We start from the raw sequence: 24,996 nt of genomic DNA, 5'->3' as shown, positions 1-24,996 counted from the left end.
TTAGCAGGATACGCAATAATGTGGACATAAAACTGAGCCCGATCCTGCCCTCACTAAACACCCGGAGCAACGTAAAGAAGGTGGGGACCTGAGGTTCAAGGTGTCTGCCCCCGTTTCCTGTGGTTTACACCCAGGGAAAAAAAGCTGACACAATCCACAGGTAAATTGGCCTCAAAATCTACTGCTGAAAACATGTTGGCTTCACATGGTTCCTCATTCATACTTTGCACTTTACACCTGCTGAGGTGTTCATTAACTACTCAAGTATCACAGAATATAAAACCATACTGTCAGAGGAATACAGATGTTGGCCTGCAGTAGCAATAACACAGGCACATTTGTTCCATTCCATCGTAATGAAATTAGAATGATGCACTAAAAATTAACAATAGGATCATTAAGTAAAGCAATAGGTGTTTGTTGCTTCTATAATAAGAAACTTACAGTTGATAGTCCTCCTTACCTCTGCCTAATGCGTTCAAGTTGACTGTGGGTTGAAGATAATTGGTCAGGGCGGCAAACTTGCCTTTCTTGCTCATGCCCAACCATGTTCCGCCTTCTTTGCCTTTTTCCATATCCAGTCCTATAGGTGACACATGGAACAGAAGCAATACAGAGGTTTGCATATGTGCTGTTTCACTACATAATCCACATCATTTATTTAGGAACCTACCGATCATTGTGAACCACTTACTGAACAATATCTTAAATAAATCAGAACCTCATCATGTTGGTGGGGGGGGGGGCAGGGGGAAAGAGGCAGAGGAACTAGAACTTATTGTTTACAATAATTTCTTTGTGGATGCAAGTAACTATTTTGAATTCTGAAGTCAATAATTCTCTCTTGGTGAATTCATTACTTGGGTGTCAGAGGGAATGCTCCGTGAGTCCGGGTGGAGTGACAGAATCTCCGGGTTTTTTTCTCCGTAATTAATGGACACTAACAAAATCTCAGGAAATTAAGATACTAAATGGAATAGAAAAGGTTAATCTGGAGCACGTCTACAAATTAAACCACAACTGCAGGACAAGGGGACACAGGTACAATCAGGTAAAAAGCAAGAACAGGACAGATTAGGAAGCACTACTTCACCCAAAGACTGATTGTTATCTGGGATGAACTTCTGGTTAGGGTACTGGAGGCAAAAACTCTGGAATCATTCATGCAGCTGTTAGATGTTGTGATGGGAGAATCATAGTTTTCCCCAGAAAGATCAGACAGATGGGCAGAATGGCCTGTATGAAATTAGAGCTAGGCCATTTAGGATATAAAATTCTGACAGAGCTAGACAGACCGGATGCAGGGAGGATGTTTCCCCTGGGGTCGAGAACGAGGGGTCACAGTCTCAGGATACAGGGTAGGACATTGAGGACTGAGATGAGGAGAAATTTCTTCACTCAGAGGGTGGTGAACCTGTGGAATTCTCTACCACAGAAGGCTGTGGAGGCCACGTCACTGAAAATATTTAAGAAGGAGCTAAATAAATTTCTGGACACAAAAGGCATCAAGGGGTATGGGGAGAGAGCGGGAACATGGTATTGAGATAGAGGATCAGCCATGATCATATTGAATGGCGGAGCAGGCTCGAAGAGTCGAACGGCATACTCCTGCTCCTATTTTCTATGTTTCTATGAGTGAATCAGGAAGCATTTGTTCACACAAAGGGTAGTGGCAATCTGGAACTCTCTCCCCCAAAAGACTATGGATGCTGGGGGCCAATTGAAATTTCCAAGACTGAGATGGATAGATTTTTTTGTTTGGTAAGGGTATCAAGGGATATGGAGCAAAGGCAGGTAAATGGATTTGAGGTATAGATCAGCGATGATCCAATTGAATAGCGCAACAGGCTCGAGGAGCTGAATAGCCTACTTTTGTTCCTAACTCTGCTGTACTTATATTTGTGTAATGTGCAGCTTTGTAATGTGAAATTTATAAAAATGCAATTTCATTTGTGAGATGGCAATTTGAGAAAACCAGACATATTCCTGCTAAAAGAGGAATTTCACCCCCCTCTCAGAGTTATCCCACCAGGAGGAAAACACTCTCAGTCTCCCAAATCAAATCAATCTTGCAGACCTACTAGCAGCTGAATTACAAGTGATGTGATCGAAGTTCTGATCTCCACTGCATTAGGTGATCTCAGCTTGGGCAGCAGAACGGGTACTAAAATTCACAACACCACTGAATTAGTGAGGGGGAAAATCGTCCCTGCGCAAAGTACACCTGTGTGAGTGGTGGACCGGATTGGGTTTGGATGTCAAAGCCTCTTGTTTGCCATTACACACACAAGGAGCATTTGAGCAAGGACACGTATCCTGGGAATCAACACTTTCAAAAAAGGAAGAGGAAAGAAATTGCATTTCAATAGCACCTTTCATGCCCTCAGGATTTCCCAAAGCACTTTGTAACCAATAAAATTCATTTTGCAGAGCTGAACTCCCAATTTGGAAGACCCAGAATTGGATTTTCCTCTTGGACTGTCATTCAGCTGTCCTCTATGGAAAACCTTCACTGGTTCTCAGGCAGACCACCAGATGGAGTGCTTTGCCAAGGTGGAATTCTCTCCTCTCTCAAGAAACTGGCAGGTGAGAGCTGTCCTACCCCACCAAGATACCTGATGCTACGAGTGAAGTTTCACCAATGGCAGCTGTTGAGAAGTCTGTGACCCAGATTGTCTCTTGGTCGAAGGAGTATTGGGTGGGTTAGGGCCAGGGGAGTGGAGGAGAACAATATCCTGAATCAATATACCAACACCAGATGGGGCAGACACACAACACACAGGCAAAACCAGGAAAGGGGCCAAATCCTCTTGATTATTAAACTGCCTCTCCGCATCTGCTGAAGATCTATTCTCTTATTTCTTATAAAATACATTATCTTCATTCAGTTTGATCCACTACTCTTCTGTAGATTCATACCCATACAAAATAGATTTACGATCACTAGTATTTTAATAATATAAAAGTGAAATGGAATCTAAAAATCATAAATCATACTTTAAAATCAGCAGAGATCAATGTTGACAGAGAACGGACACCTGTAAAGCCTAGAATGGTGGCAGCTTGAAAATGTCAAGATAAGCTTGTTCCTCTTTATATTTGTAATGAAGTGTTTTATTACATTTTTAAAGTGCTTACATAAGACATCAAACACACATATTTCATAATAAGCATCGAGAAAACTCCTGATCTCCACTGAAGAGTAACAAACCCCTCTGTTCCTGGTGTGACTTAACTATGACCGAGTGGAAACTCACAAAAGTCAAAACTCAGGTTTTAGCATTTACCCATCAATTAAAACACACTGTAATTTAAAAAATAATAAAATCCAATGTGATCAGCATTCCCAGATCGAAGCGAATTCTTGCATTTAAGCAGGAACTCAAACAAATTTAGGCAGAGTTTTACATCACCATGTTTGCTCTCTACTGTTTAAATGGTTGCTAAGATTCTCCGAGAAAATATGTAAGAGATTTCTCCAGTAATCTTGGTGACCGCTTGAACATCAAAGCTACAGATGGTGAGAGCGACTTGTACACTAGATAAAACAAATTTTGAAAAGAACAGCAGTGAACTGGTACATTTGAAAGATTCTGTGATATACGGGTAAGAAAAGGGAACTGCAGAACGCTGACCTGGATTATGATACAGGCAGTTGGAGTCCCTTCTGCCCAAACTAATGCAGATGTGTAGATTCATACTCATAAAATAGATTTACCATCACTAGCATTTTAATAATATATAAAAGTGAAATGGAATCTGGAAATCATACTTAAAAATCAGCAGAGATCAATGTTGACAGAGAAAGTACATCTGTAAAGCCTAGAATGGTGGCCAGCTTGAAAATATCTACATAAGCTTGTTCCTCTTTATATTTGTAATCAGCTCTGTGAGCCACTTTATCAACACAGGCACAGAGATAAGCAAAGCGACTGAGAATTTAAAAGAATAAGATAGTGGGAAAGCAAAGAGAAGAAACAATAAAACAAAGGTAAGAAATGTTTTATTGGGATAAATTTACTGATCCTGTATGGCCAGTGGGGGGTGGGCTGGAGAATTGGTGCTACAGTGTTGTCGTTCTACCTCCATCTGACAGGGGCTTCCTTTGAGCATGGTGTCATGCAGGGAGTGTGGAATTGGTGAATTTATCCTTATATTCCAATCCTGAATCAAAATCTTGTGTGTCACTGTTTTTGCATTTAGTATATTCTATTAATTTACACATATAAAGAAAATAAACAATTTTTTGGGGGGTTGGGGGCATCATTATACAGTCAAATCTTAATCTAAAAATATAACTTGAACTCCAGGATGGCCCTTCCTCATTTATTCATCTTCTTACCAACACCAAATGGGGACAGAACTTGAAACAACATGTTCACTCTCTCAAGGTGGTCAATTAATCTGTTCTGTGCTCTGATTTTAAACTGAAAGTTGATAACGTCGCAGTGAGGGTAACTGGGCATCTGGGACCAGAGTGAAAGGGCAAGCAACTGTGCATGTCCTTAACCAATCAGATTGAAGGATTGTGAAATAAACAGCGCAAGGACTGAGGAGGAAGTGTAAATTTGAATGAATGAATTCAGTGTCAAATCAGGTACAGAAAGAGAAATAAAGAGAGGGAAAGAAAGATTGGATTAAGAGAGAGAGAGAGAAAAAAAAACAGAAAAGAAAAAAATGTAAAAATAAAAATTTTACATTTCTAAAATCTCCAACAATTAAATCCTGAAGGAATGAGACTCCACACCTGTAATAGATAATTTTCAGTGCCAGAGAGATTGATTGACAGCAAATAACACTTATAACATCGTTAAAAGAGTACTTCGACTTGAAATGACTTGACTTAACTTTCTATGGTGAGTTTAATTCGTATCTACCACTCAAATACAGCAACTTCACACCATTCAAGCATTTTAATGATGAAGCATTTAAAAATGTTAGGGAACTCGGTGGTGCAGTTGGGTTAGACATGGCCTTTTACCTCTTGGACCTGGGTTCAAATCCAGCTCAGACTGATGGGATGAAAGTCTCCTCCATACATTGAAGTAAGGGTTCTATGTGAAATGAGTTTGGGCAGTCTCACTCGGTTCCTAGCGGGGATGGATCCACAAAACAAACAGCCCTTAATTTGACATTTATTGACAATGTCACTAAGACAGACCTATGTCTGGTTCTCGTGGGAGATAAAGAAAGTCCCACATTGGTGCAGCGGGGATGCACTTCTGTGGTTGTGGCTGAGTCATGTTGATGGGGTAGAGAAGGAGGAGAGGCTTTACTCTGCATCCAACTGTGCTACACCTGAAAGCAAAAAATTACAGATACTGAAAATCTGAAACAAATACAGAAAATGCTGGAAACACTCAGCAGATCAGTCAGCATCTGTGGAGAGAAAAAATTAGTTAACTTCACGAAGGGTTATTCATTTCCACGAAGATGCTTCCAATATTTCCAGGATTTTCTGTTTTTGTGCAATACCTGACCTGGGAGTATTCCATTACTCAGCACTGGCATCCCTGTCCTTGAAGAGTGCAACAAAATATATCAAAAAAAGTTTTCTTTATAGTCAGGTAATACATGCCAGTCACATAATCGTAGTTTGTGACCATATGTTTCCTTGTAAAATAGTTTAAAATTGATTTTTTTTTTTTTTACTGTTCAGTCCCTTCGCTGCACAAAAACAAACCGAACAGTCAGATCTTGGAACCAGCTGCATCTATCACATTTAGAAATGACCTTAAACTGGGGGAGGTTTGATCAATGTACGTGTGAAAAACTGGTCAGACCCTGTATTCACGGAGAACGATTTCCAGATTATTTCCCTTTTTATTTTCCAGTTACAACTGACAACTTTTCAAATTTAATTCTACCTTACTACAAAATGAAGATTGAAATCTTCAATTTTTCTACTAAGCTTTTGAATAGCAGAATATTGCTGGCAAGGACTTAAACCTTCTGCCTCTGAATCCAGATGTTTTGATAGAGATAGCAAGTATGTGGTGTAGATCTTGAAGTACAGTACATTTTCCAGTGTTTTTTTTTGTTAATCAGATAAGATTGCCATAAGCTTCAATATGGCCTTTGTTTTACAAGTAGAAAAGAGTATTCACTGGTGACAGCAACAATCCTCCAGCAAAACTCCTCAGCCAAGAAAAAAAAATTACATTAGAGCCAAGCTGTTGAGAAATGTAATGAAATTATAGTGAAACCCATCTGTAACAACCATCTGTGGGGATGGCTTCAGACAAGTGGTCTCCAACTATGAATCTCACTCTGAATCCTCAATCTATTATTATTGGAATTTGCTGTTATTGAAGATGAGAAAGACCAAAGTGTCAAAAGCATAAGACTGCGGATGCTGGAAATCTGAAATAAAAACAGAAAATGCTGGAAATATTCAGCAAGTCAGGCAGCATCTGTGGAGAAAGAAACAGAGTTAACGTTTCAGGTCGATGATCCTTCATCAGAACTGTTTTTTTTTGGGTGGATCTGAAACATGAAGGGTGGAATTTAAGTGGGAATCCACGTGGAATAAGTCGGTGCTGGAGACAGTTGCTGAGGAAAGAGATGCGGCTGGGAAAGCAAGTTTTAGTAGATACCTGATCAAACACGAGGAGGGAAACAGAAAGCAATGAAGGTGAACAAGGTAAAGAGACAAACGGAAATCTCGTCAGAGAGAACAGCAGAACTTCTTCAAAAGGTGGGAATTCCTGGAAGAGAAGTGGCAGTGAATTAAACTCTAAATCAAAAGTAAAATACTGCAAATGCTGGAAATCTGAAATAAAAACAGAAAATGTTGGAAATACTCAGCAAGTCAGGCAGCATCTGTGGATAAAGAAACTGAGTTATGATTCAGGTCAATGATCCTTCATCAGAACTGACCAAAGTGTCATGTGCCCCTTCTCAGTGCAGTCCTGAAGGGGTACATCTAGGTTAAAGTTGGCAACCACCATGTTTGATATTGATATGAATCAACAGGTGGGACAGGTACCTCTTTTATTTTCCAATCAATTTCTTTGAGATTCCTTCTTACAAAGCCATACTATAATTGGAACACCCACCATCATCTCCTACTTGGTAGCCCACTGTTCATGACGGTAAGTAGAGTGCACTAGATCCCTAGATTAGTCTGTCATCAAAATATCACCTGCACAAAGGAGAGCTGCAACTGCCTGAAATAGACACCCTGGGGCCATATCTTATGATGCTTTCCAACATCATGATTGAAGACATTGAATTGGATCAGTGACAATGGACAACCTAGCCTCATTCCTCTTTTGAGAGAGACAGGTTCAGTGAGTTTCTCACCTATCCTTACACAGATCTTGGAGCTGGAGTACACATGCTGCATGATATCCAAGATTTGACCGTGTACTCCCATACATTCCAGCTTTTCCACGAGCGTCACGTGAGCATCTGTTCAAAAGGCTGACAGAAACCGATGAAAGCAATGCACGTGTGTTTCCAAGTCTTTGATTTTACATGAGCTTCAGAAATCTGCCTACACGTTCCTCACAAGAGCAAAATTCAGCCTGCTCCTTTTCTGATTACTCGGAGGGCCTCTGAAGTAACTGACATGCATGCCAGGACAATCCGAAGAAGCACCTTAACGGCCAATGATATAAGCAAAATTGCTCAGTAACTTTCAGGATCACCAGAATTCCTCTTCATGTTGCCAGAAATCACAAGTGCGCCCTGGAAAACTGAGGGCATATGTGACTCAAATGGAAACCGATTCACCAGTTTCAGAAAGGTAGTTCTAAGGAGACCTGGTGGTTCCTCCAAGACCAGTGCCAGTCCCATCCTCTTTGTATAGAGCAGCTTTTTAGTTGAGAGTGAGGTACCACAATGAGGGATTGTGGATGTGAACCTATGTTAGTTGACTCACACTGCCTTATACCTGTACAATAGCATGACCCTAGGACATTACAATAGCATCTCCTTGTGATCTGGACTGGATAGTCATGTCTTTCACACATGTGCTTCTTCAATCTCTTACAAGGTAGGCCAAGCAAACACTTGCGACGAGACCAGGTATGATTCGTTAAGCTGCTTGATTTCAGAGTAAGGTGAACGTACAGAAGTCGTTGTAATCAAACTCACTTAATTCAAAATGTACAGCTTACCTTTATGTAATAATACAAAATAAAGAACACGCCATGCCACCCATATAAGTGAGTCACCATATATGATTTAAACAAAATGGCTTCTAACTATTCTCTAGCATTTTCTTACCTCTGTGCCTCAATGAATGCCCTCACAGCTTTCTCTTCAACAAATTAGAATACCTTTGCAGTCTTTCTCTTTCAAAAAACCTCCTGGCCTGCTTCTGTCTCTGTGTTTTATCTCTTGCTGTTCACAGCCAGAAAGGGAAGGCCTGTCTGATCCCTGCCAAGCACCCAAAACCAGCACAATGGGTGTGAGGTGTTTATCAAATGCTAAGACAAGCTAATGAACTGCTCATTATCCACAGTCCATGGGGAAATAACATTAAAGATGGCTCATTAGCAACTTTACGACCTATGGTCTAAGAGCCTTTTTATTAAACTGCTGGGAATATACTGTGATTTAAAATTCATTTAAAAGTAACTCTTTTCCCAAACCTTTTCTCTGAAAAATTATCCAACAAAAATCCTGAATCATGAACATAGGTCATTGCATCGTGTGTTCATGAAGAAAAAAACACTTACCAAATACTTTTTTTGATCCAGAGACTGCCCCTTTAAGACAGTGTATCATAGTCATTATTAAAAAATAATTTCACTACACAAATCAGGTAATATTCTCAGCTGAAAAATAAAGAGATGATAGGCAGTGAACAGTATTTATGACTTTTACATTGCAAGTGAACCAAACAACACAGCCAAGAATTGACTCAGTTATTTTAAGTGATGAAAATAATGTTTCCCCTCCCTAATGTAATAGTTATTTTTCTCTTTTCTTTAAAAAAAAGGGTCTTCCCCCCCCTCCCTAATGTCACACATCACACCCTCAACCAACAGTCAGTTGGGTGACCTACTTGCAGACTTTATCCTAATTGAGCCGGATGATAGGAAGTACTGAAAATCACTGTCGGCTGATTTGGCCTTTGGTTTTCCCCTCCCTCTGGGAAAATACCTTGTTTCCTTTCCCCCTCTCATTCCAGACAGCCAGCTGTAGCAATCCATTAAATCATGAAGTATTCATTAGCAAATCCACAAGATACTATCGGCAATATTCAAAGAGGAGACAAAGATTTTCAACTTGCCGCCCAGGTGTAAAACTGGCATTGTGGGTTGGCTGCCCTGTAAAGAAGTTGCCTGATTTTATTCCCATTGGTATAAATCCCATGTAAAACCAGTGTAATCTGGTGAAGTGCACAGAAATTAGAAAGCAGCCTGTAAAAAGCTTTGCTTCTTCACTTCCAAGCATCAGCTCAGATCATAGAATTGTGGAATGATACAGCACAGAAGGAGGCCATTCGGGGTATCGTGCCTGTGCCAGCTCTTTGAAAGAGCTATCTAATTAGTCCCACATCCCTGCTCTTTCCCCATAGTCCTGCAAATTTTTCCCCTTCTAATATTTATCCAATTCCCTTTTGAATGTTGCTCTTGAATCTGCTTCCACCACCCTTACAGGCAGTGCATTCTCGATCATAACTTGCTGCGTAAAAAATGTTTCCTCATGTAGCCTCTGGTTCTTTTGCCAACCACCTTAAATCTGAGTCCTTTGGTTACCAACCCTTCTGCCACTGGAAACAGTTTCTCCTTATTTACTCTATCAAAACCGTTGATGATATTGAACACCTCTATCAAATCTCCTCTTAACCTTTTCTGTTCTAAGAATAACTCCAGCTTCTCCAATCTCACCATATAACTGAAGCCCCTCATCCCTGGTACAATTCTAGGAAATCTCTTCTGCACCCTCTCTAAGGCCTTGACATCCTTCCTAAAGTGTGCCGTCCAGAATTAGACACAATACTTCAGCTGGGACCTAATCAGCGATTTATAAAGGCTTCGTATAAACTCCATGCTTTTGTACTCTATGCATTTATTCATAAAGCCCAGGATCCCATATGCTTTTTTAACAGCATTCTCAACTTGCCACCTTCAAAGATTTGTGTACATACACCGCCAGATCTCTCTGTTCCTTTAAAATTGTACCATTTAGTTTATATTGCCTCTCCTAATTCTTCTGACCAAAACGTATCACTTCACAGTTCTCTGCATTAAACTTCATCTGCCATGTGTCTGCCTTTCACCCAGGGACAATTAGATAGTATTAGTGAAGAGGTGACATTGGGGAAGTCAGCACACCCGTAAAACTTTATGGCCCTATCTCATCTTAATGCCAAATGTGATGAATTTGCCAGCTCTCCTGTAAAGTGCGTCAGTGACCCGATGAATGCATGCCCGAACTGCAGCCTGGATGATTGTACAGAGAGTCCCTGGCTGCTTGAATGAGTCAGCGCCAAAAAGGTTGAGGGTGGTTGTCACCTTCACAGCCAGAGAGAGAGTAACACGGGCAGATAAGCAATGGTTGCAGATCATCATCCAGGAGGCATCTTTCGTGAAGGACACTCTTCTTATACAGGTATCCTCAGTAAGGCCCTCATATAACTGGTTCTGCCTGCATATTTCCTGGGTGGGGGGTTTAAATAGTTGGTGGGCTGCACCATTCTTAAATGGTGCCTGTCCCCTTTGCTCCATCTTGTGCTCCTCCTCTTCCTTCATGATACAGGCATACAAGGGTATACCCATAAGGAATGCCAACCTGCTCAAGGGAAGCTCTCACTGAGTTGGGAGCGGGAAGGTGGGGAGCAGAAAATCGGCCTGTGGTCTGACCCGGTAAGAAGTAGTGAGAAGCAAAAAAAAAAAAATCTGGTTTTGGTGACTTATTGTAGAGGCTTATAATATTCCCATGTGCTGTCCTTCATCAGGAGTATATTGGTGCTTCAAAATACAACAATGCACATCATTCTCCAACTCTTATACAAGCAACAGGGCATAGTATTTTGTGGCAGTGTCAAGTAGTGTATACTACTCACAAGCACTGTAAAACTACCAGTGTACTTGAAATTCTCCCGCACTGTAAAACTATAATGTACATTTTGTGAGGCAAGGCACAGTCTTGCTCCACAGGAGCCGGGTGAAGAATCAGGTGCAGGACTCGCTACCTCAGAACACAACAGGAATTGAATCTGGGACCTTTTGATGTTTGTGATTTTGCGCTACATTGAGTGATATCTTTACCCATGAGGCCATCTGATGCCTTTAGAAACAGAGTCAGGAACATGATTTTACAAGAGTAGCAAAGAATCAGTATGTTTGCTCCATTTATAGCGAGATTTCAAAAAGATCTATATTTTATGCATTTACTCCCTTGTGTTCATTTCCCATGGCTGACATACTCATCTAAGCAATTCAACTGAAAAGTGAAGTAATGAGTTTGTGGGTTCCCCTCGTATCGGTTACAAATTGGCCCACTCTTCATTTCACTTTCATTCTCAAGTCCATCATTCACTACTAGTTTGTTTTCTTCGCTAGTAGTGATCACTGCTGATACTGATTGAGTGACCAGAGTGCTTTGGCATCCCTGACCGATACTGAGGTGATTATATACCATGGGATTTCAGTTCTAACCACGGTTGCCACTTGAACTTACAAGCCACTTATGCAAGTTAATAAATAATTCTATTTATTTAGTTTCTTTCCCCCCATCCCCACTCCAGTAGGGTTACAAGTTGTGACCCAGCACCCAGGGTACCTCACAATCACAAAGATGCGTCACCTAGGGGCCTGAGAATGTTCAAGGGAAGCAAAGAGAGCAGGATAAACTTCTTTATACAGAGTTGAGACCATGGAATTCACTTCCATGGTTAGTGGTTAAGGCAGAAACTATATCAATCTTCAAGATTAGATTGGATTGGTGGGTGGAGGAAAAGAGGTTGAAGGGATGTGGGAACAGGGCGGGTGCTCGCATGGGAAGTAAATGCTGATATGGACTGGTTGGACTGAACGGCCTGGTTCCGTGTTGTAACTTCTATGTATATCTAAGTAAAGTGAGAGAAAAGAAAGAGGGTGCAGGAGAGTAATACACCCTCAAGAAAGCTACTTGGAATTCTGCCAGCTATTTTGTTTTGTGTAAACGTTAAAAGGAAAACAATTGTCTTGGATAAGTTTGTTAAACATTTGTTAATGATCAATATTTATCTTTGCAATTAATCGGAACAATAATTTTTTTTAATAAAGTTATGGAACTGGACATTATTGATCATAAAACATGACACAGCAAACATTACAATGTGCAGGCAAGTTGAGGATTTAGCATTGTGTTGCCTTCTACATCATTAGGTTTTTCTCAGTACATATTCACATGGTTCAATAATACCATCCAAACTGTCCCTCTGAGAAATCTGACAGGAATTGACTCTTATCGGCCACCAGTAGACCCAGCAAACTCAAACTCCTGGTGCCATTGGTTAAAAGTCAAATCTGAGCTGTATTTGAAAGAGTCTATCGCAAAAATTGTGGGGAGGGAAAACACAAAATCATCCAAAAATCTATTTTGTACTATTTTTGATAATGCCTACACCAGGGGTGACCAACCAGCATGCTCTTGAGTTATGAAGTTTTTAAACTTCTACAACTTTACCTGGTCTTGTATCTCAGCTATTGAGAGGCCAAGTGACTTGTTACCAGCTGCTTGGCAATGGAGCCCTTTGGTCAGCCATTATGGAATGAGGCATATTGCTCAGGCAGGACAAGCCAGTTCAATTTTTTTTTTATTTCTCCCCCTATATAAAAGGCACCACAGTCTTTGCCTGGAGTAATTCAGGTCAGAAGCTGAACAGAATGGGGAAACACAGGAATCGCTAGACGAGAAAAGACCGTCCATCGAGTTTGCCTTCCATCTGGTAGTCAACAAGAATGGAGTTGTTAGAATCGGAGAATGATACAACATAGGAGGAAGCCATTCGGCCCATTGTGCCTGTGCCGGCTCTTTTGTAGATCTCTCAAATTAGTCCCATTCCCCTGCTCTTTCCCATAGCACTGTAAATGTTTTCCCTTCAAGTATTTATCCAATTCCCTTTTGAAAATTACTATTAAATGTGCTTCCACCACCCTTTGAGGCAGTGCATTCCAGATCACAACAACTCGCTGCATAAAAATTATTTTCCTCATGTCGCCTCTGGTTCTTTTGCCCATCACCTTAAATCTGTGTCCTCTGGTTACCGCCCTTTCTGCCACTGGAAACAGTTTCTTCTTATTTACTGTATTAAAGCCATTATGATTTTGAACACCTCTATTAAATCTTCCCTTAATCTTCTCTGCTCTAAGAAGAACAACTCCAGTTTCTTTATTCTCTCCATGTAACTGAAGGCCTTCATCCCTGGTACCATTGTAGTAAATCTCCTCTGCACCTTCTCCAAGGCCTTGACATCCTTCCTAAAGTGTGGTGCCCAGCTGTTTTTTAAGGTTTAGAATAACTTCCTTGCTTTTGTACACTATGGGCTCAATTTTGAAATGGTGGCAGGCTGGAGATGGTGAAGGTGTGCGTGGCAAACCTGAAAAAAAAAACTTACCGTTTCCGACATGATCGCAGTGTAATTGATGGTGATTAAAGTTCTTTCTGGGTTTCGCGCCTGGCAGCCAGCCTGATTGCAGCTCCTGTCGGCAGCCAGCCTGTCAACGCCTGCGGTGGGGGTGGGGGGGCGATGGAGAGAAAGAGAGAGCGGGAATTCATCCTTCGTTGGAACAGAGAGTGGAGGACGCGAGTGGAAGATCGGGGGGGTGGGGGCGAGTGGAAGATCGGAGTGGGAGACACCGGGGGGCTGAGGGGAACTTCGGAGCAGGGTGGAAAGGTAGGTTTATTTTATTTTTTTTAAAAAAACTTTCTGCGATGGTTTTTGATTTAATTTATTTTGTTTACTTTTGCTTGATCCGGCCCTTCATGCCTGCACCAAGAGTGAATCAGAAGCTGTGGGAAAGCCGCCGAGCTAAGTTTAAAATCGTTTCAACTATCTACTACATCCGAAATAAAGTACCTTAAGTACCTCAATTCGGTACATTTGGTTCTTTAACTATCATCCTGCTGGCAATTAAAGCCGGCGGGACTTCCGGATTCGTCAAGCGCGCGCACGCACACAGGGACGTCTGTGGGGAACTTGGAAGTCGAGGAGTTGGATCCGACTTCCGAACCCGCTTGGGATTTTCGTCATTTTCGCAGTCCCCCTGCCCCCAATGCACCCACGTTTTGATTTTAAAATTGAACTCTATGCCTCTATTTATAAAGCCAAGGATACCATATGCCTTTTTAATATCCTTTTCAACTTGTCCTGCCACCTTCAACGACACCTCTAGGTCTCTCTGTTCCTGCACCCACATTAAAATTGTACCATTTAGTTTATATTGCCTCTCCTCTTTCTTCCTACCAATATGAATCACTTCACACTTCTCTCTGTTAAATTTAATCTGCCATGTGTCTATCCATTTCACCAGTCTGTCTATGTCCTCCTGAAGTCTGTTAACTCACTGTTTACTACAATTGTGTCATCGGCAAACTTCGAAATTATGCCATGTATACCCAAGTCCAGGTCATTAATATATATCAAAAGGAGCAAAGGTCCCAACACTGATCACTGGACGACACCTCTGTATCCTTCCCTCCAGTCTGAAAAACAACCGTTCACCACTACTGTCTGCTTTCTGTCCCTGAGCTAATTTCGTATCCACACTGCCACTGTCCCTTTAATCCCAAGGGCTTCGATTTTGCTAACAAGTCTAATATGTGATACTTTATCAATTGTCCACACTACCCTCATCAACCCTCTCTGTTACTCTATCAAAGAACTCAATCAAGTTAGTCAAACATGACTTGCCTATAACAAATTTGTTTTCATTTATTAGCCCATATTTTTCCAAGTGCCAATTAATTTCGTTCCAGATTAACGTCTCTAAAAGTTTCCCCACCACCGACGTTGGGCTGACTGGCCTGTCATTGCTGGGTATCCCTCTCTCCTTTCTTGAACAGGGGTGTAACATTTGCAATCCTCCAGTCCTCTGGCACCACTCCCATATCTAAGGAGGCTTGGAATATTGACCAGAGCCTCTGCAATTTCCACCTTACTTCCCTCAGCAACCCAGGATGCATCCCATCTGGACCGGGTGACTTTTCTACTTTGAGCGCTGCCAACCTTTTAACTACCTCCTCTTTATCTATTTTTATCCTATCCAATTTCTCTGTGACATTGGCAGCATCCTCTTCTTTAGTGAAGACAGATGTAAAGTATTCATTTACTACCTCAACCATGCACACTGCCTCCACAAAAAGATCTCCTTTTTGGTCCCTAAATGGCCCCACCCTTCCTTTGATGACCCTTTTACTATTTATATATTTATAAAAGACTTTTGGGTTTCCCCTTTATGTTAACCGCTAAACTATTCTCATACACTCTCTTTGCCACTCTTATTTCCTTTTTCAGTTCTCCCCTGTACTTTCTGTACTTAGCTTGGTTCTCTACTGAATTATGAACATAACATTTATCATAAAGCTTTTTTGGTTTCATTTTTATCTCGATAGCTTTAGTCATCCAGGGAGCTCGAGATTTGGATGCCCTTACTTTCCCCCAGGTGGGAATGTATCTACTCTGTACCCGAACTATCTCCTCTTTGAAGGCCTCCCATTGCTCATTTACTGTTTTACCTGCCGATCTTTGATTCCAATCCACCTGGGCCAGATCCCTTTTCAACTCACTGAAATTAGCCCTCCTCCAGTTGAGTATTTTCACATTTGATTTTTCCTCGTCCTTTTCCATAACTACTCTAACCTAAATGATATTGTGATCACTGTTTCCCAAATGCGACCCCACTGAACAATGCTCCACTTACCACACTTCATTCCCCAGAACCACGTCCAGCACAGCTTCCTTCCTTGTCGGGCTGGAAACATGGCTGATCAAAAGTTTTCTCTGGTACATATTTCACAAATTCCTCTCCCTCTTGGCCCTTTACAACGTTATTTTCCCAGTTTATATTAGTGCAATTGAAGTCTCCCATTATCACTTCTCTAAAGATCTTGCATCTTTTGCAATTTGCCTGCAAATTTGCTCCTCTATCTCCTTCCCACTATTTGGTAGCCTGTAGTATACACCCAACAGCATAATAGCTCCTCTATTGTTCCTTAATTCTAACCAAATAGATTCTGTTCTTTAAACCTCAAGTACATTATCCCTTCTAGTGCTTTAACAGTATCTTGGATCAATAGTGTCAACCCCCCCCTCATTTTTTTCCTTCCCTATCTTTCCTGAATGCATTGTAGCTAGGAATATTACGTGCCCATTCCTCCCCTTGTTTGAGCCAGGTCTTTGATACTGCCACTATATCATAATCGCTTGCAGCTACTTGTACCTGCAGCTCGCCAACCTTATTTACCACACTCCGTGGCAACCAATCTCTATCGATTAGTCTACAACAGATCCAGACATGAGACAATGATACTACCCAGTGGTGGGGAGCTTTGGGAAACATAAGTCTAAAGCAACTTGTTCTTCCCAATCATAATACACTTAACATACATCTTGTCTCAAATTACCTTTTTGATGGCCATTTAAAGCTGTGATCTTCCAATTCGGTGGCAGTGCACGTTAGTGCTCAATATGTAGCACCCTGTGGCACCATCACCATACAATTCTGCTGTCAGTTGCTTACCGAATACAATAAAACTAGTTTATTTTTAAAACCAGTGTTGATAGAGTTGAAGCGTGTTTCCTCATTTGAACGTGCCCACAAGGCCAAGAATTTACATTTGCTTTGGTTCAAAGGGAACACATTTCACAAGGTAATACACAAAAAGTAAAACACGCACCAGTCAAGATTGATCATGCTTATTCTATTCAAGCTTTTTTTTTTGAGGATTGTGGATTTGCTAGGTCATGTCCTTACCACTCAGAACATCACTGTTGTTTTCCCAGAAATCTGCTGGCTTTGTTGGTCTCGAATAGTATTCATCCCTGTTTGCTGCTAGGATAAACCTGCAAAAAATAGAATGTAGAAAAATAAACATATATTGGAGAGAAAGCCTTTAAATGTATCCTACTGGATTTAAAACCCTATTTGCGAATGTAATCGGAACAGTCAGGATAAGTGGAAATTGGGGAAACCAGCTTTATCCTCACAATGACTTTTTATTAGGGAAGAGGAAAATAAACCCCCTGTTGCTTTTCACAAATGTTAGAGTGACATGTAAATTATTTTACATCACATCAGGTGAGAGGTAATTTATTTTTTGAAATTACTCCCTTCCTAAATAATTCAAAATAATGTGTGTTTCAGAAGTGTCCCAAGCTTCACATTGTGCAACAACTGTCGTAATGTGGGTAAATGTGGCAGCCATTCTGTGCACAGTAAGCTGCCACAAACACCACTGAGAAGACTGACCAGTTAATCAGTTCTTGCTGTTGTCACTGGGAGAATTCCCTGCTATTCTTTGAATAGTGCCAGCTGAATATCCACCTGAACTACAAAAACAGGCAGATGGGACCTCAGTTTAATGTCCCATCCAGAATCTTTCTCTTCTCAAAGCGTTGATTCTTTCTGGGACATGGTTCTACAGGTATTGGCAACCATTCAATATAGAATCATAGAATGATACAGCACAGATGGAGGCCATTCAGCCCATCGTGCCTGTGCCTCTTTGAAAGAGCTATCCAATTAGTCCCATTCCCCTGCTCTTTCTCCATAGCCCTACAATTTTCTCCCCTTCAAGTATTTATCCAATTCCCTTTTGAAAGTTACTACTGAATTTGCTTCCACCACCCTTTCTGGCAGTGCATTCTAGATCATAACAACTTGTTGCATAAAATGTTTTTTCCTCATGTCGTCTCTATTTCTTTTGCCAATCACCTTAAACCTGTTTCCTCAGATGTTGTCAATGGGCCAGTCATGTGTGAGGCATAGCTATTAAGTAGTAGCAGGCTATTCAACCACATGGAGAATTAGGGGTAAACTCGATCTTGTACTCATCAGAGTCCACACACGTGCACATGGGTCAATGGGCAGTTAACATAAGCGGGAGCTGTGGATGATTTTTCTCCACCCTCGGCCAGAGGCACTGATGCCAACTGTAACATGCCCACGGCCACTTCGGTTGACATTAGCTAACTCAACACAGACATATGAAAAATATGGGCTGAGTAGAACAAACCATCATGCGGAAAATTCTAAAGTGGTGGTGCTCAATTCCCTTGGCAATTCCTCCAGATGGAATGGTTCTGAAAAAGGCTGGGACCTGGAAGCACAGGGTCCCAATTTTAATTGGGAATCTCCACTTGGTCTTGTAAGGGATGGACCCTCCTCCCATCTAAAGTCACTTATGTGAGGGGGCGGTGACTTTATACTGGGCGAATCCGCTTCCCTAGCCCCCCTAGGGACCTGAAGTACCCAATGAGATGAGGCATACCAGCCTCAAAAAAAGTGCAGAAGTGGGCTCCACTGGGTGGCAGGTGACAAGCGTGGCTTATTGATGACTGGATGTCAGTCAAGCAGTTGCGGAGCACGGAGACGGTGGAGTGGTCAAGGGAGGTGGTGGAGAGGTAGAATTAAATGTCATCAGCTTATATGTATAACCTAACCCTGTGTCTGTGGATTGTGCCGCCAAGGGACAGCATATAAATGAGGAAGAGGATGGAGCCAAGGGGGATTCTGGAGGTGGCAGTGAATGGGTGGGAAGAGAAGTCATTGCTGGCGATGCTCTGGATAGGATCAGATGGATGAGTGGATAAAGCTGGACAATGGAGGAGAGGCTTTGGCGAGATGATGTGGTCGACAGTGTGGAAGGTTGCAGAGAGGTCGGGAAGGATGAAGAGGGATAATGCACCAGTCACAGTAGCCCAAAATATATACACAAAAATGTCATTGGATGTACAAAACTGAACATTGCGATATTAAATCGGTGTAGTCTTGCATCAATTTGTGGGGCTTTTTAAAGGCTAATAAGCTTGATGAAAATCTAGAGTTAAGGCAGCAGACGAGTCCGAAGCAAGTGCAGTGACAGGAGAAAAATCCAAGTCCAACAATAATCAACAATCACTGTAAACGCGGTGCTAATTACATATTGCAGACACAAAATCTGCCAATTTACAGCTTTAGTCTGCGATTTCACTAGATTCATCGCTGCTAGTAATGTCAAAGGAATTTGTCCCAAAGAATGAAAGGCAAAAGTCATCTCTAAATCGTCTAAAGGTCATACACCCTGATACTGTAAGGGAGTGGAGCTTAACACTGAAATATACCCTTTTGTAGTCTGGCAGTTATTCATTCCATATAATGGAGGAAAAGATCAATGTACAATTTGTACACTTTTATTTAAAGGGTTAAAACTCTGTCCTCTTAGATCTGGAATGTGAGTCTGGAGGCAGCTCAAATAGATGTGACTGCAATTATGTCCAAAGTCCACAGCACAAAAAGGTTCTCACTCACAGCAGAACGAGCAGTCATGGCAATCTCATCCAGAGTGCGCAGAAAGGATAAGGTTGGCCATATAGGAAATTGAAAGTCAAGTTGATCAAGTGGGGGAAGCAGTCTTTTGATGTAGAGATTCAGGTGCTTTGTTGAGATCTGCCTGACCGAGACTTGCTTAATGCTGTCATAGGCGCTGAGCAAAGAAACGTTAAATGTTGGAATTGTCATCTTGTTAACTATACACAAACATGCACAATTTTATAAAGTTTAAGTGAAAAATATTGAGAAAGAAAAACTCCAAAATAGGAGTAGGCCAGCCATTTCGTGGGGAGCTCCAGTTAAAAATCATTTGTCTTTTAAAAACTAAAGACGAGTTGTGCTTGTGACATCAACGTTCGAAGACCCATGCTGAGAACCATGACTTACACAAACTACACCCAAGTGCTGTCAACCGCAAAATTCGCAGCCATGGCACAAGTGGCTTATTTTGTGTAAGAAGGAACTTCATTTATACAGCACCTTTCACTTCCTCAAGATATCCCAAAGCGCTTCTCAGGCAATGAATTATTTTTGAAGTGTAGTCACTTTTGTTCTGTAGGAAAACATAGCAGCCAATTTGCACACAAAGTCCCACAAACAGCAATAAGATGAATGATCAATTTTGGTGGGGGTGATTGAGGTATATTTGCTGGCCAGGACACTTGTAGGATTCCTCTGCTCTTCAATGAATAGTGCCTTGGGATCTTTTACGTCCACCTGAACAGGCAGTTTAATGTCTCATCCAAAAGACAACACCTCTAACAATACAGCACTCTCAGTTCTGTGCTGAAGTGTCAGCCTTGATTAGGTGCTCAAATCTTAGAGTGGGGCTTGAACCTAAAACCTTCGGTCTCGGAGGTCAGAGTGCTATCACTGAGCCAAGCTAACACAATTATTAATTACTAAATTATTTTTATTTTGCTTTTCACAGATTTTTTGAAAGATTCCTGAGTGCCAATTTAGTGAGAGAGATGAAGTGAAATGTACATTGACATAATTTGAAACAGACCAAAAAAAGTTTTAAAAAATGAAGTTCTTTTTTGAAAAAAGATCAACATGGACTAAATATAGCTTGAATTTCACCTGACTGGTTTCAAACTCTTATGGGGCAGTCAACTAAAACACAATTGAAGATAGAAATATTAAGATATAAATTTGCTTAGGAAAATTGCATCATAAACTTATTTTGTAACTCTGAATCATCTATGACCTTGTTAAACAGTAACATTGAGTGAACACATCACTGTCTCAGTATTCAGGCCCCATTTTAAACTGGCTGGTCCTGAAATTCCACAAGGGATTTTTTTCATCCAGTATCTGTAAAGACATGAAAATGTCCATCGTTTGAAATTCTATCAGCCATACAATCTTAAGGGGCGCTCAACTCTATCACGCTGCACTCTATCAGTTGCACTTATGGTCACTACTGGAAGACAGGGGTATCCAAGACTTTTGTCCTTCATGGGTTGTATCGGTGCAGACCATGGAGACAATGGAGCCTTGTGGGGGTTGGGGGGCCTCAAGTTACTGACAGCAACCGTTAATCTGATTTGGGATTTATGCACTAATGAGGGAACAGCGCTAAAATCAAACCCCTAGGCCCACCAAATTTAAAGAAGACAATCCAGCAGGTAAGAAAAAAAGTGCAAAACGACTGCATTTTTTGGGCTTCAAGGATTGGATTGCCAGGAATTGGAGCCACATGAACCAAAGGCTGCAGTATGGACACCCCTGCTGCAAGGTTTGAGAGTTTGTCATGCAGGGGATTTGCAATTAGAATACCTGTAAGCAGAAACTCGATCCGGATCAAACTGAAAGAAGATGATACACATGGAGACCTCAGGTTAACTTCACTTCTTCAGAGCCAGAGAAAAGGCTAGGGTCATTGGTACAAGGCCTACAGAAAAAGAAATCAAATTAATGGTATTCAGATGACGCCAGCCATCAAACACAGCATAACTTCCAGGTCTCTGCTGCTGGCCCCACCTGTGTGCAATATTAAGACATCAAGATATAAACTTGTACTTATTTATTAAGGTGTAGTTTGTGTCAAAATACAAGCTATCCAGAAAACGGAAAGAAAATCACACTAAGATTTAGCCAAATTTTAAAATGATGACAAGGTATTGATTTTTGCTTCCACACTTTGAAAAAAAAGTGGCAGAAATGAAGCATCTTTGTCTGTGTTAAGTCATCTATTTATTTCTTTATGCGCACAGGGTTAATATTGGTTTATGCTGGCTGTTTCTGCAAGCTACAGGAATATACATTACAGTTTGGATGTAAAAGGGTCACTTCAAATGCAGTGTTCCGAGGAAGCATTTCTTCACACCTCACTGCTCATATCTCATTCTATTCAATTTGGTTAACTTGACACTGGTCAAGCAGAGACAGACAAGTAGATGTAGTTGTATGAACAAACATTCGGTGCAATTGAGAACTTGTAATGGCTGTTGATCTAATTATGAAACAGATGTCTAATGCTCTTTGTTTCAGTATCTCTTCAAAAGATGTTGAATGGTACATCCAAAGCCAGCCGGAGGAATTTCAGGCCAGCAGAGAGAATGAACTCGAGCTGGCTACATGGCAGCATTACACCACGTAGGAAGTGAGCAATCACGTTTCAAAAATCAATGTTATGTTGAAAGACAGTATAGGAGTTGTTGATTTGACCTTTCAAGGAGATTGGTAAAGATTACAACTGCTGTAAGTATTCTGGGTCCGAAAAGCTGCTGGTTGTGAATTTGCACAAGAGCCAGGAACAGGTAAAACTTCTGATGGCCCCCGACGTTAGAGGACTGAAGGGAAATCTTTCCCATGCTGGGAATTGCCTTTCTTGCTATTTTAATTTTGCGCCCACCCTATTCCTACTGCTGAGGGGGTGGGCGAGTTAAAATTCATCCCCTTAAGTGCTTACATTATTAACCACATGAATATGGCTGTCAATATGTCCAAATTAAGACTATTCATACTTATTTCATTTTCAACATGTGCAAACAGCAAATGAGTTAAGTATAGCATGCAATATTCAGCACACAGTTTGTACATAATTCTACAGGCACTAGCCCAAGTATGTACACCTGCAGAAGTGAACTGTTCAGTGACATTGGAACAAAAATCCAGTTCCCAATTTATTTCATTTTTTTTCCTGCCTGACTACAAGTTTATATATTCCATAGTGTAATCACACACTGTGGTGATTTTACAATCCTAACCCCTTTGGGGCTATCCCAGATCAGGCGTACTTCTCAGGCGTTCACTCTCAACCAAAGGTCGAGGTAGCCAAATCCTAAAGACACTGACTGGGTCTGAAGGTCTGGTCTATCTCTCCCCAAGGGAAAGGGATCACCCGACAATATTATCGTCCTCCAGATAGCGATTTTAGCTAGTTCCAGCCAGATTGTAATGTCCCGGATATTGAGGGGGTCCGGGGGTCTCTTCTCAGTAATGTACCTCTTCACCAAAAAAAGAGTATATGGAGATGGGGTTCACGAGTTAGTGATACAGAAGACTATGCGAGACACTATAAAAACTATACAGAGGTTTACTGATGAAACAATTTGCAATCTACAGATGTGAGACCGGTCAATTGCAACATTAATAGTTTCTTGAAAAGATAAAAATTCTAATTCTTAAAAGTATTTAGACAGGATATCCATCAATTATTAAGGTAGCTTTTCCCTTAAATCCCGGAGTAGTAGAAGACTATAAAGTCACCTTACTCTGATAGTCGAGAGACGCTTCAGCCCTTTTAAGCGAATCTGAAAAACTTCAGCTGAGCTCTCAAAATTTACATCATTTTTTCCAATTACTTCATCTTGGCTGTGAGCATTCTTGATGACAAGGCTCTTGTTAATTAACTTGGTTTCAATTCTTACTTATTAATATTAATCAAAACTAGTTGCATTTTAGCTGACGACTGTTTTTCTTCAGCCCATGTTCATCGTAAAGAGTTACTTCAAGTACTGGTTAAAAGGCAGGTGCCCTTGAGCCAGCTGCTGTTTTCTGCTTTTTGCTTATCTGTGTCCCATTGTGTAGGGTTAGCAAGGAATGCTCTAAGGTAGGCCCTCTTGACCCTATCCGCTGTCTTCACCATGTGCTTCAAAAGTAGGTACCCCTTGTCCCCAAATTCCTTCACAACACAAGCACCATGCAATAAAATAGCATAACAAATGTGTATTAATGTAAAGTAGTGAAAATTTAATTTAAAAATATTGTGTTTATACCATAAAAACTCTAAAAATCCACAGGCTGCCATTCCAGCGGTTACACAAGGACTGTGCTTGCTAGTGCCCTCCAGTGCTGTCCCCGCCAGGGTCTGTGGGGATAAATGGGATGGCACTTTATTTACATGAGTCTGGTGGAAAATCCAGCACCTGCCTGCCATTGGAGAGGGGGCTGCGCTCCTCAGTCCCTTACGTAATGGGGACTATCCAATAATTATTAAAAATAGAACTTGCCCTGTCTTCGGGGGCTCAGGTCACTCCGCTTTACCCCAGTGGCAAAACCGCTCACAGCAAGATCCCACAAACAGCAAAGAGATTAATGACAGTTTTGGTGCTGGTGGTTGAGGTATATTTGCTGGCCAGGACACTTGCTTCTGTTTCTGATAATCTGCTTTAGTGATGTTCGTTCAGGGATAAATGTGGACCAGGACATCGGGAGAACTCCCCAGCTCATCTTCGAATAGTACCATGGGATCTTGTAGGTCCATGTGACAGGGCAGAGGGGGCCTCGGTTTAATATTTCATCTGATTTGACAGCATCAGTCCTAAGAGTTCATTTGTCAAAAAGACTGCAGAGATTTATTTGTTGCTATGGATAATATCAAGTTGATCACTCCTTTCAGCATTATTTTCATACCCAGGAGTCCATTAAGCTCCAGTCTATTGAAAGAAGCCAGTGGGCAGCAGTTAGTGTTTAAGTGTTGGTATTTTGGAGAAGTGGCGGAATACATGCTCAGCAATGTTTATAGTGACTAGCAGCAGCCCCATTTTCAGCACAGGCAGCTACAGATTCTCTTATAGGATCCATTAGATATCAACCCAGCTCCATAGATAGACTCTGGGAGCTCAATTTTGAAATGGTGGTGGGTTGGCAGCAGGAGGGGTGATGGTGCGTGTGGCAAAGCCAAATAAAAAAATGTACCTTTTCTGACGCAATCGCGATGTAATTGATGGTGATTAAAGTTCTTTCCGGGTTTCGCGGTGGCAGCCTGATTGACAGGCTGGCTACTGACAGGAGCTGCAATGTCGACGGAGGCGGGGGGGGGGGGGTGAAGGGAGAGAGAGACGTCATCCGGCGTTGGAACGGAAGATCGGCTGGGGGGAGGGGAAAAGGAATGGAAGACCGGGGGGGGGGGGGGGAAGAGGGGAAGAGTGGAAGATTGGAGAGGGACGAAAAAGAATGGAAGATTGGAGAGGGACTTCGGGTAGGGGGTTGGGAAGAGGGGGACATCGGAGAGGGAGACATCGGAGCAGGGTGGAAAGGTAGGTTTAATTTATTTTTAAGCTTTGTACAA

The 24,996-nt window shown here is 41.5% G+C and overlaps 1 protein-coding gene across 4 annotated transcripts in view; it reads right to left on the bottom strand.

Annotated features, from left to right (window-relative positions):
* The window catches only part of tango2 (transport and golgi organization 2 homolog (Drosophila)), a 110,039-nt gene that overhangs the window by 22,955 nt on the left and 62,088 nt on the right, over positions 1 to 24,996 (bottom strand). For 3 of the 4 annotated variants that reach the window (XM_068006123.1, XM_068006125.1, XM_068006124.1), the window contains exons 2-4: positions 21,258 to 21,372; positions 16,920 to 17,008; positions 464 to 583 (exon numbers count right to left, since the gene is read on the bottom strand). In XM_068006123.1, the coding sequence (XP_067862224.1) occupies positions 464 to 583; positions 16,920 to 17,008; positions 21,258 to 21,307 (259 nt within the window). In that variant the 5' untranslated portion in view covers positions 21,308 to 21,372. The remainder of the gene's footprint in view (positions 1 to 463; positions 584 to 16,919; positions 17,009 to 21,257; positions 21,373 to 24,996) is intronic. The other variant, XM_068006126.1, reaches the window with a different exon arrangement.

This window comes from Heptranchias perlo, chromosome 25 (assembly GCF_035084215.1).
Source record: "Heptranchias perlo isolate sHepPer1 chromosome 25, sHepPer1.hap1, whole genome shotgun sequence".
Lineage (NCBI taxonomy): Eukaryota > Metazoa > Chordata > Chondrichthyes > Hexanchiformes > Hexanchidae > Heptranchias > Heptranchias perlo.
Note: the sequence above shows the minus strand (reverse complement) of the source record. Positions and strands in the feature narration are given on the sequence as shown.